Source organism: Embiotoca jacksoni, unplaced genomic scaffold (genome assembly GCF_022577435.1).
Source record: "Embiotoca jacksoni isolate LCO1_2020_lvr unplaced genomic scaffold, fEmbJac1.0.p SCAF_7, whole genome shotgun sequence".
Taxonomy (NCBI): domain Eukaryota; kingdom Metazoa; phylum Chordata; class Actinopteri; family Embiotocidae; genus Embiotoca; species Embiotoca jacksoni.
In genome coordinates, this window is record NW_027185425.1 from 7,405,752 (window position 1) to 7,423,608 (window position 17,857).

The window sequence follows — 17,857 nt, forward strand, 5'->3', positions numbered from 1 at the left end:
ACCATTGCTAAGCTGTATAACAGCACAGTAAATGAACGCATTGCAAATCAAATGCAACCTGACATTCATGATTCTGTCTTTACTTCAGGCTGTTGGTATAATCCAAGCTTCCCATGTTCAGTTCAGTACAAAACTAGCCCATACAAGCTCTGTTCATTAACCTTAATAGCAGTAGTATTATTTACATTTGTGATATAATGATTTATTTGGCTTTTAAGGAGGAATTAACATACTGTGAATCACAGCTGAGCTGACGACAGCAGCACTCTTTGTCACCTGTAATTCACACTGTTAAAAGCTACTTTTGGTGACAATGGTGGTTCAGTATGCTAAGTGCACTCTGACAAATAGTGTTTTCATGTACTGAACATCTTGTTTTTGCTGCATCGGCACGAGGCATTCTCCTGTTAAAAAGATTGATTTCTTCACGGAGTGTCTGCCTTTAAATCAACATTACCGAAGCTATCACACAGTGACTTTACTACAGCCAAAACATGCGTGGAGATAAAACAAACATTGCCTTATTTTCAGTCTCACTTTATTTAACGATGATGTGAAAAGTAAAGGCTGTCCATAACATTCAGACAACAAAAAAATAATGTTTTTCAAATCCCCCCATAACAACTAATGGCTCCAAAACATGTTCAGGTGTTCCAAGTGTGATACTTATTTTATACAATTTTTTCATATCTAGACCTCATCTGTACATAACATAGTTACAGATACTGTAAATTAAAAAAAAAAAAAAATGACTTCCAAGTATCCTTGCGGCATATTTGTGAAATATTTCCTACGTAAAAATGAGAATGTACGTAAAGATCTTTACATATACATATATATATATATATATTTCTCTATTCTTTCTGTAATAAGAAAACAAGTTATTGCCCCTCTTGAACATGTTGCATTTAACATAGGGTTTGTTTACCATTTTAAACTCTTAATTGAACTTAATGCCATGTGATACCACATATCAAACTGACAAAACAGTAACAGTATGGACCTGTGTTTTTCCACTTAATATATTCGTCGTATTGTGATATTTTTGGACATGTATGTTTCGTGTTCCTCAGAAACCCTGATGATGACACATACAAAGATATAATTATATACGTATATGTCACTTTGATCTTCAAACTAAAAAGGCAAAAAGACCTGTGGCAAATACAAACCATCAGCATGATGTTATTTATTACAGGAAATTATGAGCCCTTGACCTACCACAATTGCATTTTAACAATTTGTCATTCATGTTGAAAATAGATGGAAATGAATTAAATGAACAAAAATCAGGGCACAATTAAAAAAAAAAAAAAGACTGGTACAGTACCTGATGATCTGCATTTGGTGTTTTGGATGGACTAGAAAAAAAGTAATTTGATAATTTGGTAAAAGCCAGGAATGGTTTATCAAGATTGTTCATTTGCTACTACCTTCACTTTATTGCCCTCAGTGAATAGCTGCTAAACCAGTAGCATAGTCGATATGATGATGTTGAGTTTGTCCACTGAGAATCTTGGCATTGACGTGTGTGAACTGATCAAGAGGTTAAAGGAACCTAAACCCATGGTTTGCGAGGAAATACATGTAAAACCAAATTGCAGGGTGAGAGGATGAAACTACAGAGTGGATTTGTCACGACATTTGCAAAAACAGAGGTAACTCTGTGAATTATACATTTTATTTCATGCCGTCTTGAGAAAGCCAAATACCAAATATTCCATACATGGACACCATCATCAGGGTATCAGCGAATTGTACACAATCACATATAATGTAATATATAAAATGTGCGGTTGGTTTTTTTTTCTCCTGAAGGAAGAACCAACCCTCTGACAACGTCTCTCACTCATTCGTCAAGTGACCGTGATTCTCTGGTTGGCAAAGGTGCAGGAGAAGCTGTGACTCCTTGGAGGTCTGTGCTCGGCAGGGGCTGGGAGGGGAAAGGAGCTCTCACAGGGAGTCACCTTGATATGTTCGATTGCAGGTGGATTTCTGCTAGTTTGTCTCCTGCTCCAGCTCTGTGTCCTCCACCGGCCTTTCAACTGAAGACTGATTGACACGGTTTGTGATCCGACAGCAAGCTTGCAGGAGAAATCCACTCCGGCTGAAGTGGAGCTTTCGCCAAGTAACTCTCAAAACTGTCCCATTCACAAAGGCATGGAATTTAAAATAATCTATGACACGTTGTACAATTTACAAATGTGTGGCCAATGTTGTGGTTTGCTGGGCCAGCGCAGTTATCACCCTATGTATGTATTGTGGGTCCTGCAGGCTACAATATAAGACAACAGGCACGGCGCTCGACAAACGCCTTAAAAACTAAAAACCAAGACACCAATGGTGAAACAATATGCTGAGAACAAACCTTCTCACACTCGATAAAAAAGTCTTCTTTTTTTTTTTTTTTTTATCCGTAGTCCCCATTTGCTTTTTCTCCTGCATGAGGAAAGTTTTACAAAAAATTACGACACTGTCGATGACCGTTGTGCTCAATGCAGCCTTCTTGGGCCAAGTTCAGCGGCACTGAATTACATTTCCATAGCAACTGAGGTATGTTCACTGTTGCTAAGTGTGAAGTGATTTTTCATGACACACAATATTATCTGTGAAGGAAAGCCCTGTGTCTGTGCTGTATCATTGTGACCAGCAGTAGTAGCATCACCGTCTTGGAACTGAAAGCTACAGTCGGTTGGGGCTTATTACACGAAACTCGTGTGTTTATTGTCTTTCCCACCATGCATGGAAATTCAGGTCAACCATTTAATCCCAGCTAGCTGTGGAACTGGTAGACCTACATCCTTTCCACCATCACTTCTTGAGTTTTGTCTCTTGTGACAAAGTTGTTTTATGTATTTCAGTCGTGTGCCATTGACACCCCCATCGCCCTTAACTGTGCTGGTTAGCTGTGAGGGCTAGATCAGATGGACATCGTAACAGTCTATGGAGACCAGTCTGTGGGGATCAGTATGCCCAGGCCCGTCACTAATGCCGTGTCTGAAAACCACCTGACTTCATAAGGTGCTCTCTTGTGTTACATCTGTATGTGTGCATTTCTTGGCATGTAACACACATAAAAGACAACTGTGAAACACTCTTGTGGCGTCTTTTAGCTCTATTTTCTAACATACGCGGCCTTGGAAACCTCGTCAAAGGCATAACATAACATGCTTTCTGAGGACATAATAAGTTGTAAAATATGAAGGCCTACGAAAAGTCTGATGTGAAGTCGCCGATGAAAACCAGTGATACAAATTTAAGTGGAAAAAAGAGCCATGTGCATCTCACCAAGTTAGAGAAATGGGCCCTGGTGCATTTTCACGTACTGTGACTCAGACTTTGATGCATCTTACTTTGCTGCCCACAAGCTAATTTATCAACAGTTACACAAACAAATTTATATCTCTTTCATACGTATGTCTAATTTGTAGGATGCCATGTTTTATAAGCTTTCATTTGAGATCTCATGCCTACCTGCCTCCCCGCTTAGAACCCATTGAAGTGTCCATTCACAGCATATACAAAGCTTACAGTACATTAATGTCAGAAATGATGATATTTACATGTTTGCACAAGGTTGGGAGGGGACGGGCAGTAAATCGGATGATTTCCGTTGTTGGGTTTTGCAAATTTCACGTCTCCAAACCGGGATCCAGTCACTGAAGCAGTGAAATACTCAAGTTAAATGAAAAGCTCGCATGTCGTCACGAGCACACACATACAACAGATAAGGAACATAAACGGACAATCCCCTCTGAAGCAGATAAGGCTACACGTCAGAATAGGGCTGGTCCACCACTGCTCTGCTATTGGGTGTCACTGTGTTTGTGCATGTGTGTGTATTTGTATATATCTATCTGTGTTGGACTGTGCATCTGTGTATATGCCTGGGCAGGGGGAGCAGATGAACAAGGGGATATTAATCACGGGAGTTTTTAAGGGTCATCCAGTACCCACTCTGTCTCCTCCCACCCCTTCCTGACTGAGGATATCAGTTCTCAAGAGAGACCGGGGTGAAGAGGCATGAGGAGTGATACTTTGTCCCCCCTCCCTCTCTTCTCCCCCTGTCCTCCTTGATCCGAGACAAAATACGCACATAGACGCTGATGATATCAGTCTGTTTGTTGTAGAAAAAAAGAACCATATGTGTCTCCTCTGAAAAGAGCCAGGTGGGGGAGTAAATGAAGCTCACAGGCCAGAGACCATTACCCGGTAGGAGGGGGGCATGTGTCTGTGCCTTGGGCTGGAACCAGGGCTGCCGTTGGGGCTGGTGCAGCTGGCATCAACCCCTCCTATGGAAGGTAAGTAGGCGTGGTGCAGGATGGGCAGCTGCAAAGAGAGTCGACGCTGTATGCTGCAGGTAGAAAAAGAGTTGGACAATGTCAGAAGTTTCAGTATACCAACTCAAATACTGTATTATACTGTAGACTCAAACTTCTTTGTGAATTTGTGCACTTATGCAATATTTTTCAGAAAGCTGCAGTTACTACTCACAGAATAAATATGTATCACTCTTCTTTTTACAGTGTTGGCTATTTGATGATTTTAAACTACGTGGATTTTCCTTGTGTCTTTTTTTTTTGATGCACCTTGGTTTATAAGAAGCTCTCATTTTTGCAGAGCACCCAGTAGTAGACAACCTGTCTTGCATGTAATGTTCTTTAAATTATTGACATGGTTAAGACAAGGCAAAGAGCATGATTTTGGAAAGTAAACAGTGATTAAGGATAGAAAACTTAAAAAAAAAACTGACAAGGGGAAGGTTGTAGTTACTTAAAAAAAAAGAAATCGCTATTAATTTTTAAACTGTTAGTTAGTCCCCTTGCACTATTGTCCCAGTCATCACGCAGACCTCTGCATCACTCCTTTTTGCCCGTCCATATAACGTGTGCACTAATTTGTGACTACAATGTCTGCATTTACACTTAATAAATATAAAATTGTTTGGTGCTGTTGGGCTGCTTTGCCGTATTCCACGTTGATTACCTTTGCTTTACAATTAAATATAATAGCCTACAGTATGTAAATACAGGGGAGATTTGTTTGCAATGATGTTAGAAAAAAAAAAAGATAATTAACTATTAACATTTCCAATGCTACAGTAAGTTATAAGAAATGTATGAATTTAAAATAAAATCTAATGTCTTGTTATTGCTAAGTTCAACTGTATGTGCGGTGCTCTGCGCCAGTGCACCTGACTTTAAATGCTCTCAACAATGCCTGTTTCATGATCGATCAGAATATGCATCATATGGGATAGGCAGGGTATTCTTTTATTTATCATCACTCAGCGGCTGCTTTCATGTTTTGTTTTGGGCTTATGCATAATTATTGTGCATAGATTTGATGTCAGATCAGTGACTCTTAATGACCAACTGGAGTGCACCACCTGAGTTTGGTTGAGTAGCCTCAGTCATGTCATCACCATCTTCCCATGGTAACTGTTTTTTTGCAATGACAAATCAATTATAAAACCAATTAATTATGAAACTAGAAACAGGATTAGCGCTATATTTCTGTTCCTGTGACAGATGTATTCATAGAAAAGCTTCAGTAAAATGCTGTATTTTAGCTCAATGGTTGGTTTTGTGACAGTCTTCCTGAAGTTGGCACATGCAATAAACATGCCCAATTTTCTATTCAAATTTTCATTGTTTTCGTTTGGTGATGTAAACAGAGTATTAAAGTAATCACACTGAGCTATACTGAGCGAAAAACTGAACAGGGAGAATAGATCAGAATAGACACAGAATAGTAAGTTAGTATAGTTCTTACAAGTCCTCAGCAATTTTTCTAATTGTTTTCTGTGTATTCTTAAGCACCCTTTTTCTCAGCTTCACTTCTCCTTACTAAACCCCTTATCCACCGTTCCTCGCAGCTTCTGGGATCATCCGACAAAAAGAACATTTCATGCTTCCGCCTGGTGTGACAGTTCGCACCCTACCTCGCCAGAGCCAGTACCACTGCCAGCCGTTTGCAAGAAACTTACATAACCAAATGGCAGTTATGTAAAAAATTAAGAGGGGGGTAATGAAATTCAAGCTTGTTCAGCAATAGACCTAGAAAAATGACTTAATTAGGTGAATGCTGAAATATTAATGGTCCTCAGGCCTAGTCGGTTATCCCGACCTGTTCCGCTTGTGATGGAAATCCTGTGTTGTTTTCTCATGAAGGAATTTTTTCAAATTTTCTGGGTATTTTTTGGAGTATGGCGTGACGCGGATGCTACACGTAACAATTACATGAACCTGGCGCGTGACTTTGGATTTGTCATAAAGTATTCATCCTGCTCTACCTCTCTCTATTCAGTACTCTCTTCTAACTTCTTCATATTGGTCTCTTCTTTCTCTTCTCTTTCTCTCTTGCTGGCACTCATCATCTCTCTTCCCTCCATGTGATCAAACATTCATGTGGCATGGGAATAGCTCCAAGTGTTCCTTTACTTCTGTTCTCCTCCCTGTCTATTTTCAGAGCTGCTTTCAATGCGAGCTGTAAATCACTGGTTACATAAGCCTCTGTGAGTCTCTACCTCCTTCTTTCACCCTTTTCTTCTTATCTCTGTCTCTCTTTTCTATCTAAACATCTTTTTCTCTTAATCCATCTTCTCCCAGGAACTGCCCTCTCCACAATATTGTACCGGCGTTGTCTGTGCCCCCCCACCCCCACTCTCCATTCATCTGTTCTTTTACATTCTGCATTTTTCTCCTGGTTCTGCTGAAACAAGTGTGGGAGGAAGAGTTCTCAATGATGCATGAAGTGTCCTCCTCCCTATTGATGAAGTCGACATCCCTCAGCTTTCGCTGCTTTATGAATAAAAAGTGAATTCTACATACATTTTTGGATTTGTCACGAGTGTTTTGATTGTTCGTGACCATCTTCTTTCACTAGTTGGGACAACAAATCAATGAGCTAAATTCACTACAGCTACAGCTACATTCACGTTTTTGTGTTTGACTGTAAGTAAGCTGCAGTAAGTTCTTCATAGTGGGAGATACACAAGTACTTTATGTGGTTATATGTATGTTGATGGGCGTGGGAGAGAAAAGTACAGGGCCAGTCCATGCTTTCCTAGGACTCTGTTGCTAGAGCAACCGCCTGAGAGCTGCTGGTGGTTGCGCTATGTGTGACGTGTCATCTGATGAGAAAGCTGACAAGACAGAAGGGAAGGGGGAGGGACACAGGGGGAGAGGTGCTAAGGAAATGGGAGAGCTCACTGTTCAGGCGAGTTGATATCCTCCAGGGGACCTCTGTTTATTCTGGAAGGATCCATGGAGCCCCACTGCGCCTGCGGTTTCTGCTCCAGGTGGTTCTTCAGTATCGACTTCTCTCCATCTGCACAGAAACACGTGTAGACATCAAAAATACAATAGGCTGTCAAATGGACAGTCATACGTCACTTCTCAGTTAATTATGTCATGTAGCACCAAGGAAAGGGATTCATTTTAGTTTGAGTCAATTAAATTTGCATTTTTACTGCATAAAATTAATTTACACCACTAAGATAAAATGAGCAGAGAGTGTTTTCATGTTTGCTGCAGTTTGTGTTTACACTTGACCCAAATTAAGTATTTTGAGTCATAATGATAAACGTCCAGGGTGTGGAAAGTCTTTTACATTTGATGTGGATCCAGAAGAACAGCACCACAGTTTTCAGGAAGCAAACCCCCAAACCTCAGAACATCATTTTAAGTCAGTAAGTAATGCTGTCTTGGGTTCGGCAGAAATCAATAGCAGCATTCACACTTTACCAACCATACCAAGGTAAACATGGCCACAGGTTGCCAAAGAAAAATCAGCACAAATATAAAAACACTGAGTCTTCCTCATAATACTGATTTGGCAGTAATTCAACCATGTCTGTCAACCGACTGACTGACTGCTTGTCAGTTCCTTTTTTGCAGAAAAGGACACAGATTATATACTTTAATCACATCACATCACATATCAAGGATGACATCTAAAAAGCACAGGTGCACAAGTGTAACCTGTGCTGGACAAATTCAAAAGGTGGCACAAAGGGAAACAAAATAAAAAGTGATGGAACATTTTTTTATCCGTAGAGGAAGGGCAGACACTTCTGATGTTACTGAGGGATGCAGACAATAAGGCTAAACGTAACCAAAAATGTCAATAAACAATCTTATGAGTCTTCCCAAACTGCACCTGGAGAATAGTAGAATGCTCCTTTTTTCCCTACAGTTTTCTCTCCAGTTGTCCCAGATTTTCCAGAACTTGTTGGCCCGGTTCACAGATCCCAGCACTCCATGCCCCGATTGGACATCTGAGCTTGCTGAACAATTTTAGAGTAGACGAGTCCGGTTTGCATTATGAAAAAGTAGATCTCTGAGCTGTTTTAAAAGCACCGCCATAGATATTTATACATTTCCTTATAGATTCAGACACAGAATGTGTGTTTGTGCCACAAAAAAAGTAGTTTATTTTTTAGAACAAAAGTCTCTGCATGGCCAGTCCAAGATTTTCTGCAACCTTAAATGATTCCAGTTTATTTCAGCCTGGCGTATTTCCCTGTAATGTAGTTATCATGCTGACTTTGCACTCTAAACCCTCGTTGTAGAGATTCGGGGAATTGAAGAGTTTAACACAACAGCGTACTGTATTGGGGAAACAAGCACAAGCTCCCTGCAGCTTTTCAAAAAAACTCTACATGTAAACGAGCAAAGAACATGCAAAAACCCAATGATGCCAGACTTGGAAAATCTCCATGTCTCCATGGATGAGAGAAATCCCAGCTAACTACAAATATATTTTTGTCTTTGATAAACGTTGCCGTCCTGGAGATGGTGTTTAACCTCCAGAAAAAAAAAAATCAACTGAGACCAGTCAGAACTGAATGTGCCAAAACAGTCGTCAGTTATTAAGGTACATTTCATCTGATGTTCTTCTCAAATGTGAACATTTTCCACCTTTCTGCCACTATCTTTGTTTTTTAGAGTGCTAGTCAGACAAAACAAGCAATTTGAAGACACCATCTATGGCTCTGGAAAATGATGAGCATTTTAATGGCTTTCTCACATTACCTTGTGAAAACAATCAATTAATTAATCAAAAGATAAATCAATAATAAATCAAATGTAATTACAGTCCTAAAAAAAGTCTAAAAGTTATAGAATTACCATTGTAGGGTACAAAAGATTTACAGCACATGCAGATCAGTTAAAAACATGATATATAATACTTAGACCACTTACACTCTTTAAATTTGAACTTCTCAGGCTAAAATCAGGCCTTGGCTGCCAATCTGTCACAAAAGCAAACCTAAACTGTCATCGGCTGGTGTTCTCTAGCATCACCATGTGCTTGTACATATTCATGAAGACAGCTAGAGAGAGAGAGAGAGAGAGAGAGAGAGAGGTGGAGTGTTGTTTCTCACCCCTTGTGAGTGAGCGTAATCGCTGTTGACACAGCGTTCTTCTCTTATAACAGCCACTCATTCACAGCCCCCCAATACATTTAGACCAGCTCTCTTATGAATACTGATGACTACAGTTAGGAGCCAGTGATGAGGATGATAACCGTCAAGCATGGCATAAGCAGATTGAGGCTCGGAAAAGTTTATATGCTGGTGATCTTTAAAGGAGGCTTAATGACCTGCGATTTTATTGCCATAATGTGTGTCAGATTGATGACTGCGAGCAACACCTAATGTGCTGTCTCTCTTTGTCTGAACCTTCTCCCTCCTTAAGAGATCATTACCATGAACATTTCAGCAACCTACAGGCTGATACATTTCTCTTTGAATGATTTTTAAAAAGCAGTAATTAAATTGGTAGAGCTTAAAATGAGTTTATATGCAGACTGGGGTTTTCATATAGCCTGTAAGTAACATTCACTCAAATAAAAGCACTCATTTCTCTCAATGTTTTTTAGGACCTTACTTCTGCAGAGTTTTCTTCTTTCTGCACAAACTGCTTGAACATGTTTGAAAGTATAACTATTAGGTTCTCTAAATGATTGATAGCCACATTATGATTTTCTTTCTGCAAATGTGTCTCTGTAAATGAATATTTATACAGAGAAGTCTTCGACATATATACTATATTGGTTGCTGTTCTCCCTTGACAGCATAACCAGAGCACATGCAAATATTCAGTCTGAAATAGATTCATTTCTATGAGCCACACAACTTGAATTTAGTTCACTAAGGAGAGCCTGGTGCCAGCTGCCAGCTGCTGCCAGCACTTTAGAGACATCACTCTTGAAAAATGGAAAATGTGAGGATTTTACAGAAGGTAATTATTTCCGGGTTGCTCGCCACACTTTTTCTTTTTTCTTTCATGATCTTTAAAAAAAATTAAAATATAGTGTGAAATCTATACGTTGTCACAACACATCCAACAATACTCTGAGCCACAGCAGTTACATAGCAGGTCCTGTAAGAAATCCCACAGCTGACAAATATGATGCAGTGTTCTGGTTGGGATTCCTGACAGGATGAAAATAAAAGGAGGTCAAAAACCTCACAGATGGTAGCTCATTTATTAATGATCTACTAATTAAAATAATCCTGGCACCAACTTCTCACTCTCTGTGTTCCCTAATAAACACAACACTGAGCTGCTCCATCACCACAACACAACACAACCCCACAAACATATTTTCAAATCAAATCTGTTGTTGTGTTGGTACCATTACATACACATCAACCAATAATCTGATCTAATTTTAAAGCCAGACATTATTTGGACTGAAACGGGGTGTGTGTGTGTGTGTGTGTGTGTCTACTGTGTGTTTATGTTTGTGCATATGCAAAAGATGAGTAGCAGAGAACAAGCAAAAGCAAAAAAAGAAGCATTAGGAATGTTGATCTGTGAGTTTACTCATTAAGTACCATCGGTTCATTGCATAACTATGAACTTTCACAGATGAGGAACTTCTCGGATGATTCCACCGCGCTCTGCTCCCAATCCGCAGAACAAGCGCAGCTGTTTTTCTCTTTTACCTTCCCAAAACTCAGACAGATCCATTAGACACCCCTGAGAGCGGCTTTGTGCTGGCGTGTGCGTCAGACATGCTGGATTTTGCTGCTGTACATCACCGTCACTCTAGGTCTATTTAAATGGTGCCTAATTCAAAGTGATACTGCTGGGCTGTAACGACTCACTGATTCAATTTGAAGCAGCAGTCTTCATAAAGTCTGAGATACAGCGGCACTAATTTAAACAGCATGCATTGGGGAGAAGTTAGAAGGGTAAATAGACACACACACTCTCTTGACTGGAAAAAAAAACCTGATGTGACATATATCTTTATATTTTAGCACTTGATAATATACTTCTTCCATAAGCTTGTCTGCCCCACTGATGGCTCACCTGAACTGCTCCTTAACCTTTCTTTACTCTTATCTCTAGATGGCCCTGACAGAGCAAACAACACCCCAAACACCAAATAAGTATGTAGAAAATAATGTGTAGATGCACTCTGGGCTTGATAATAAAGGTGTTGATGAGCATGAGTTGATGAGGCGTGACTACAAAATGTGTAAAACTGGCTAAACAGCAGTGGAGTATTCAGTTACTGTAGTTAATCGTATGACTCATTATAGATGTCACAGGCACTCCTGTGTCCCTTCTTCACCTGCAGCTGACAGGCGCAGTGAAAAAATAATGTCAAGATATTCCTTCCCGTGGCAGCTCTGAGAGCAGAATTCAAATCCTTTACTAAAGCCACTGAATATGCAAACACAGTATTACAGATAGTAAAGAGTTAGAATTAGATAACGTATGAGAGGATAAGTTTAGAATTTTATACCATTTCCAGCACTGGATGTTATGATTGACCATTGAAATGTACTTTATTATCTCAAAAACAAAGTAATTCAAAAATAAACAGAGATAACTTAATTATATCTCACTGAACGGCAACATCTGAGGTGCATTAATTCATCCATCCTGTTCCATTCAGGTATTTTAAGACACATCAGTTTAATTAAACAAATTCATCATGAGGTCTAATTGTAGACTGTTGCAATAACGTTTTCTGCCAGCAGTGGCACCACTGAGCGCAATGCGGTTGAACAGTGCACAGGTATAAAAATATGTTCAAGCTTTGGTTTTACAAGCGTTTTAATCACTCGCTGGAGTTAGTTATATGTTTGGTACTTCAAACTCACCAAACATCTGACAGGTCACCAGGAGTAATGTTTTATTTTTATTTTCCATGTAAGTCAAACCATTGCGAAGCAGTTTGTGCTCTTGAAGTCAGGCTTTTCAACAGTGTCAAAACTGCCCAACACATACAGATGAAGAGGCCAGCATCAGCTAAATATAGATGGTTCTATAAACAAAACATTTACTTTTTTATAATTTTTTCTCCCACTTCACATGATTTTAATTGACTCTTTCTTGCATCCATGTCTGAATAATGTTTTAATGATATGGAATATTTCCTAGGGTAACAAATTTATGAAACACAGGTCTCCAATGAGCAAAGACACACAGATAGCCTAACGAGACTGTGATCGACACCAACGAAAGTCCTGGTTACATGTAAACATACAGCCAGTTTCTCACCTTTGCCATCTGTGAAGTTGCGTATGCTGAGGATGTTATTGGCATCTGGGTAATGGTTCTGTTTAATGTAGGGAGTTTTCTCCGGGGTGTCCTGCAGCTGCATGGTCACTTCCTCAAGCTCCTTGTCCAACTTTTCAGACAGAAAAACAGAATTATTGTTAGTTTGTACTGTTTTTTGTGTGGTTATAATAGATGGTAAAGTAGAGAAAGCACAAAAACTTTCCTATGAAACTGTATTTTATTTAATCAGATTTTCATTAAATATTCACAGACAGCCTATCTCAAATAGGCTACGGGGTTATCAGCCAAATGTTACCCAGGGTTGAGTTTGATCATTTTGTAACAAAATGCTGAAAAAACCTTTTTTACATCTCCAAATGCAGAAAAGAATGTAAAAGACTGCTGCCTGCCAAAGACATAACAAGTTTACTCATCCTACAAGAGTGTCTGAACAGCTCCCTATTTGCAATTGTCATGAACAAAAGCAAGGACAACAGCAGGAATTCATCTCTGACACTTCGGCTGGAAAGCTGAGGTGAGTGCTGAGGGATTTTTTCAATTGTCACTCTATATCAATATAAGTGGAATTTTTTTACAAGTACGTTACAGTGAATGTAACGCGTGGCACAAAGACCCGCTTGGTGACAACACTATGTCTTGTGATTACAGATGCTTTTAACATGACTTAATACAAGTTTAATAAAACGACTGATATCTAAAAAATGAACTGGCTTCCTTTTCAGCTTCAGTGGGGATAAATGATTTGTTCTTTCTTCCTTCTCTTATTGAATTTTTGCTCAATTGCTAAACCCTTAATAACATTTAAAATCTCTCCTTCCCACGATTAAATCAAAAACCTCACAACCCGCTGTACTGCTGTTCTGTCTTGTAAAATGATGATCGATAGTTAAAAGAAGTAGAGAGGGTGAAGTCACTGGCTCAGACCTCCGTTATCCTCATGCGGAGGCGGTGGTTATCAGTTTGAAGCCCGTCCAGCCGAGAAGTGTTGGCCTGGTTGACGCTGGTGACGGACGTGGAGGTTTTGGAGTCTTCCTTCTTCTGGTTCTGGGTGAACTTTAACCTTCGGTTCTGGGTGGCTGCGTCTGGGTTTGTTCTCATGCTGATAAACTGGAAGAGGGGTTATGGCTATTAGATACAGCTGCACTTTGGGATAAAATTACACGGGCTAAAATAGCTTCACATAACTGTTTGCGCTGCATTTTTAGCTTCTAGGACTTAGTAAGGTGGGTGAGTGTGCACTCTAATTTATGTCAATGTGGGGTCAACCACTTGTGCTCACATACACAGGCGCACAAGCACACACACACACACACACACACACACACACACACACACACACACACCTTGTTCATACAAAAACTGACCTTGGGAACGAAGACCAGGCAGAGTGTGATGGTGCTACAAAAGATGATCACCAGTGCTACAATGCAGAACTGGACATTGGGCTGGTCCCTGGTCAGAAAAGACACAGCGGCACCGATGATGCACATGATGCCCACGTTGTACACACTCATGCCGATATATTTGCTGTCATTGAGAGCGGGAATGCTCACGTTCCTTGTCTCCCACGCCAGGAAACAGCCAAACAGCTGTCACGGAAAAGAGAGGAAGAGTCATAAAGTTTGAGAGCAGTTTAGACCGTTTTCATTTTCCTGCTGCGAGTCTTAATTTGTTTTGTTTTTTTAAACAATAAAGGAGGTTGACTTACTAAGTGTTTGTTGTTTGATGCGAAATACTTGGTTGACTTTCAGGTTGTGAAGACATTTAATTTAACTTAGATTAAAGAAACGCTTAAGAAGCAAATAAAGATAAACTTCATTACAAAGTAGGGGAAAAAAAAAACCTAAAGAGACCAATTTAAAGCAGACAGTTTCATGCTTGTAAAATCTTTAGTGAGGCTGAATTGTTTTGTTTGGTGGAACATTGGAGTTGCAGCAGCATTATGTTCAATAATTCACCGTGTGGTGTGTGAGGTGGCCTGCCTGTTTATTCAGAGTCTAAAAGAGATAGTGGAATAACAACAGAAGAATTAAAAGACTAGTTATCCAGGCTTAGAGCACCTCAGGAGTGTGAGCATGTGAACATGGATGTCAGGTACTCGTGAAATGTGTGTATTCATATGTGAGCGTGTGTGTGTAAACAGGAATGACTCAAGCCTTCGAGATTTTTTTTCCTGTGCTGTCCCTCTTCATGCCTCATACAGATGTGGGCTCCTGTCAATCACCTTATTCACACTTTATCTACTGCCACACCTCTTTGTTCCTGTCTTATTATCTTACATCAAAACACTTCAACTTGTGCCTCCACCATCGTCTCCCTCCTTCCATCTCTGTTTTTATAATATTTTGGCAGGATTTTGCTTTTACTCAGTCAACCTTTTGCATTCTTTGAATCTGCTTAAGATGATTTACTGCTGTCTCACTTCTTATATTTTTCTTCACTGTAAACGTGGAGACATTTGTGGAATTTACAGTTGCCCTGACTTCATTGAGGTTTTAGAACAAGCACATTAGCATGTTTCAAATGTGTTATTTGTGGGCTGTATAAAAAAAAAAAAAAAAAAAAAAAAAAAAAAAAAAAAAAAAAATCAATTTTAATTAATTGCAAAAATTGCAAAAATATGCATCTTCTCATCTAACTCTTGGCAAGAGAGTGAATAAGTGTTTATGTGGAGTCATCTGTATTCCCATTAACATCTTTTCATAGAGATAGCCTCAAGTAACAGAAGGTTCCATCCTTGCTCCAGTGACCATGTCAAAGTAAACTGTGATTAATTAAAGCCTGTAAATGTAAGATTTAAAAATGTCCGGCTTTGAAAAATTGTAGTGGTAGCACCAAGAAAGACATGACTACTGACCATAAAGTAGTGCTATACCTGAGAATGCATATTGGCACACCTTTTGTAAAGATCATCAGTGAATATATTTTTATAGTACAATCATATCGTACAAAGTGTAAGTGTGTATTTACTGTATGTGTCCAGACTTTGACCATATGGTGTGTTTTTGGGTTCTCTCCTCTCACCATTAGAAGTCCCTTGTAGGCATAGACGATGCCCAGCCAAATGGTCATGTGGGTGTTCTCACAGTGCTCCAAGAAGGGACGGATAGATATGTCCCTTCCTTGAGGGTCTGCCTGTTGACAACACAAACAAACACAGAGGAAGATAGTTCAGTACAACACCCACAGAAGTACTTGATTATTTAATTATAATGAATAAATAATCTCAAGTGAGGGCCAAATTTACATTTACAATGAAATAGGCAGCATCGGTGTGAGGAATGATAAACTCAACAGAGAAACGTAGCTAATGAGCTCAAAAAGATGGAGATCCTCTGTCAGCCCACAAACTGTTTCCACAATAGCTTTTCTTTGCATGTGTTTCACATTGAGGAACAAAGGCCATTAAGACTGTCCACTGCTGCTGTGACTGAAGGGTGTCTGATCAGACATCCAGGTGTGTAGTCAAATTGTTTCCCATCATGGCCACTGGGCCTCTCCAAAGTCACATGAAGTCAAATTAATCTGTTCTTAGGATGCTAATGGGCACAACTAATGAAGCTTATTCATTAATGTGATTTACACCTCCTCCTTTCTTTCTTGTTTCTTACTCAGTCTCCGTCACGCTATTTCTCCTATCTCTCCATCCTGCCCCTGTCTCTACGTTGTTTTTGTTTTTTTAAGCTTTCTTTTCATTTCCACTTGTCTTTCACCATTGCTCATGAAACAGGTGACTTGCAGGACAAATTAACACCTGTGGTGGTTATTAATACGCTAAAACACATCACCTCCTTCTTCTCTCCCCCACTGTCTCTGCTAGGCAGAGCTTTAAAAAGTCTTTAATAAGAGCATTAGTTTGGCATGCATGGATTCATTTGAGGCCGCACCAGTGACACACCTGGGGCGAGGCTGGGCATAATGCCATGCTATTCTCTAGGTGTGTGTGTTTCTCTTCAGGCTTATTTACAATAAGACATGTCTAATGTGTCAGTAGATGGTGTGTGAGTGTATGTTTCTGTGAACAGACATCTACCGTACAGTGTTTGAGATTCAGTTTATGATCAAATTCCTTTAAGACACTGTGTTCGGTTTAATGTGCTCATGTGAATGCTCTCAACCATTCACAAACACACACCTACGCACACACATCCCACTAGGTGCTACAAAATACCTCTTGCACAAGTCATTCTGACCTGCATATTCTCCATTCGGCTCACATTAATGGAGATTACAGCTATTCAGGCTCTCCTCTATGACCTTGATGGGTTTACATTAGTGGCTCTCTATAGGATCATCACTTTAAATGGGAAATTGGTGCCTAAGGAGCTGCACTGATTCATCCAACAGAGATGAACAAAAATGGGCCCATCCCATATAACCCCTGGTTATCGTTGATGTGTTTTACTAAAGTACAGATTTCTGGCTTTAATTCCCACGTCTCTGCCTTGGAAATACAACTTTCACAGGTGTTCCTTATCCGGCTTCCACTCGCTGTTTCTCACTTTCAACATTCAGCTCCACGCAGGATTACATATACAGTTACACATCACACGCAGTTTGCTAAAAGACACCACAACAACATAGCAAGTGGAACCCCCCCCCCAACACAACTCAGATGTGGAGTCAACTTTTCCACAACCTTCAAAACCTGTGATGTCTCAAAACAGAAACACATTAAAACGTGAGGATTGCTTTGGTGGCAGTGAGTTCACACACTTTGTCAAAGCACTCTTGTAACCCCTTTTGAGATTTCCCACGTGGTTGATGTCACTCACATCTGTGAATATTCTGGGACTTAAGTTTTGGATTCTGGTTAGCTTTGGGTGAAGCACTGATAGAACTGTGTCACTGCTTTAAAAGCCACCAAGGAGGGGGAAACAGGAAAGTGGGGCAGGAGATGACGCACACAGGTTATTTTTTTTTACAAGGAACCACAATTAGTTGACACAGTACAGAAAAGCAATACTAAGACTCAAGCATGACATTTTTATCATACAGCTACAGGTAACTTCAACCTATTTTCAGCCTAAGTAATGTGTTTGGACTGAGCAGGAAAAGAGTTATCCATCAATTATGCATAAGATGTCCTGGTTTGGCCAAATCTCTGGGCAGTAGCAGGTCACAGGATTCATCTCTGCTCACAGGAAGTGATACAGTGTTATATTTTTGGTTGACAATATAAACAGGCTGCTGACCTCATCAGACTCTACAAATTGTGGTGTAGCAGGAAGGATGAAGTTCTACCCGTCCTGCCTTCCAGAAGTCAAACAAAAAACTTTTTTCCATTGGAATAAATAACTTTTCTG

At 39.8% G+C, this 17,857-nt stretch overlaps 1 protein-coding gene across 1 annotated transcript in view; it reads right to left on the minus strand.

Annotated features, from left to right (window-relative positions):
- Positions 1-521: 521 nt before the first annotated feature.
- gabbr2 (gamma-aminobutyric acid (GABA) B receptor, 2) overlaps positions 522-17,857 on the minus strand; it is a 179,009-nt gene continuing 161,673 nt past the window's right edge. The window contains exons 14-19 of the mRNA XM_069175712.1: positions 15,576-15,686; positions 13,916-14,140; positions 13,476-13,658; positions 12,531-12,660; positions 7,215-7,332; positions 522-4,354 (exon numbers count right to left, since the gene is read on the minus strand). Coding sequence (XP_069031813.1) covers positions 4,189-4,354; positions 7,215-7,332; positions 12,531-12,660; positions 13,476-13,658; positions 13,916-14,140; positions 15,576-15,686 — 933 coding nt within the window. The 3' untranslated portion in view covers positions 522-4,188. The remainder of the gene's footprint in view (positions 4,355-7,214; positions 7,333-12,530; positions 12,661-13,475; positions 13,659-13,915; positions 14,141-15,575; positions 15,687-17,857) is intronic.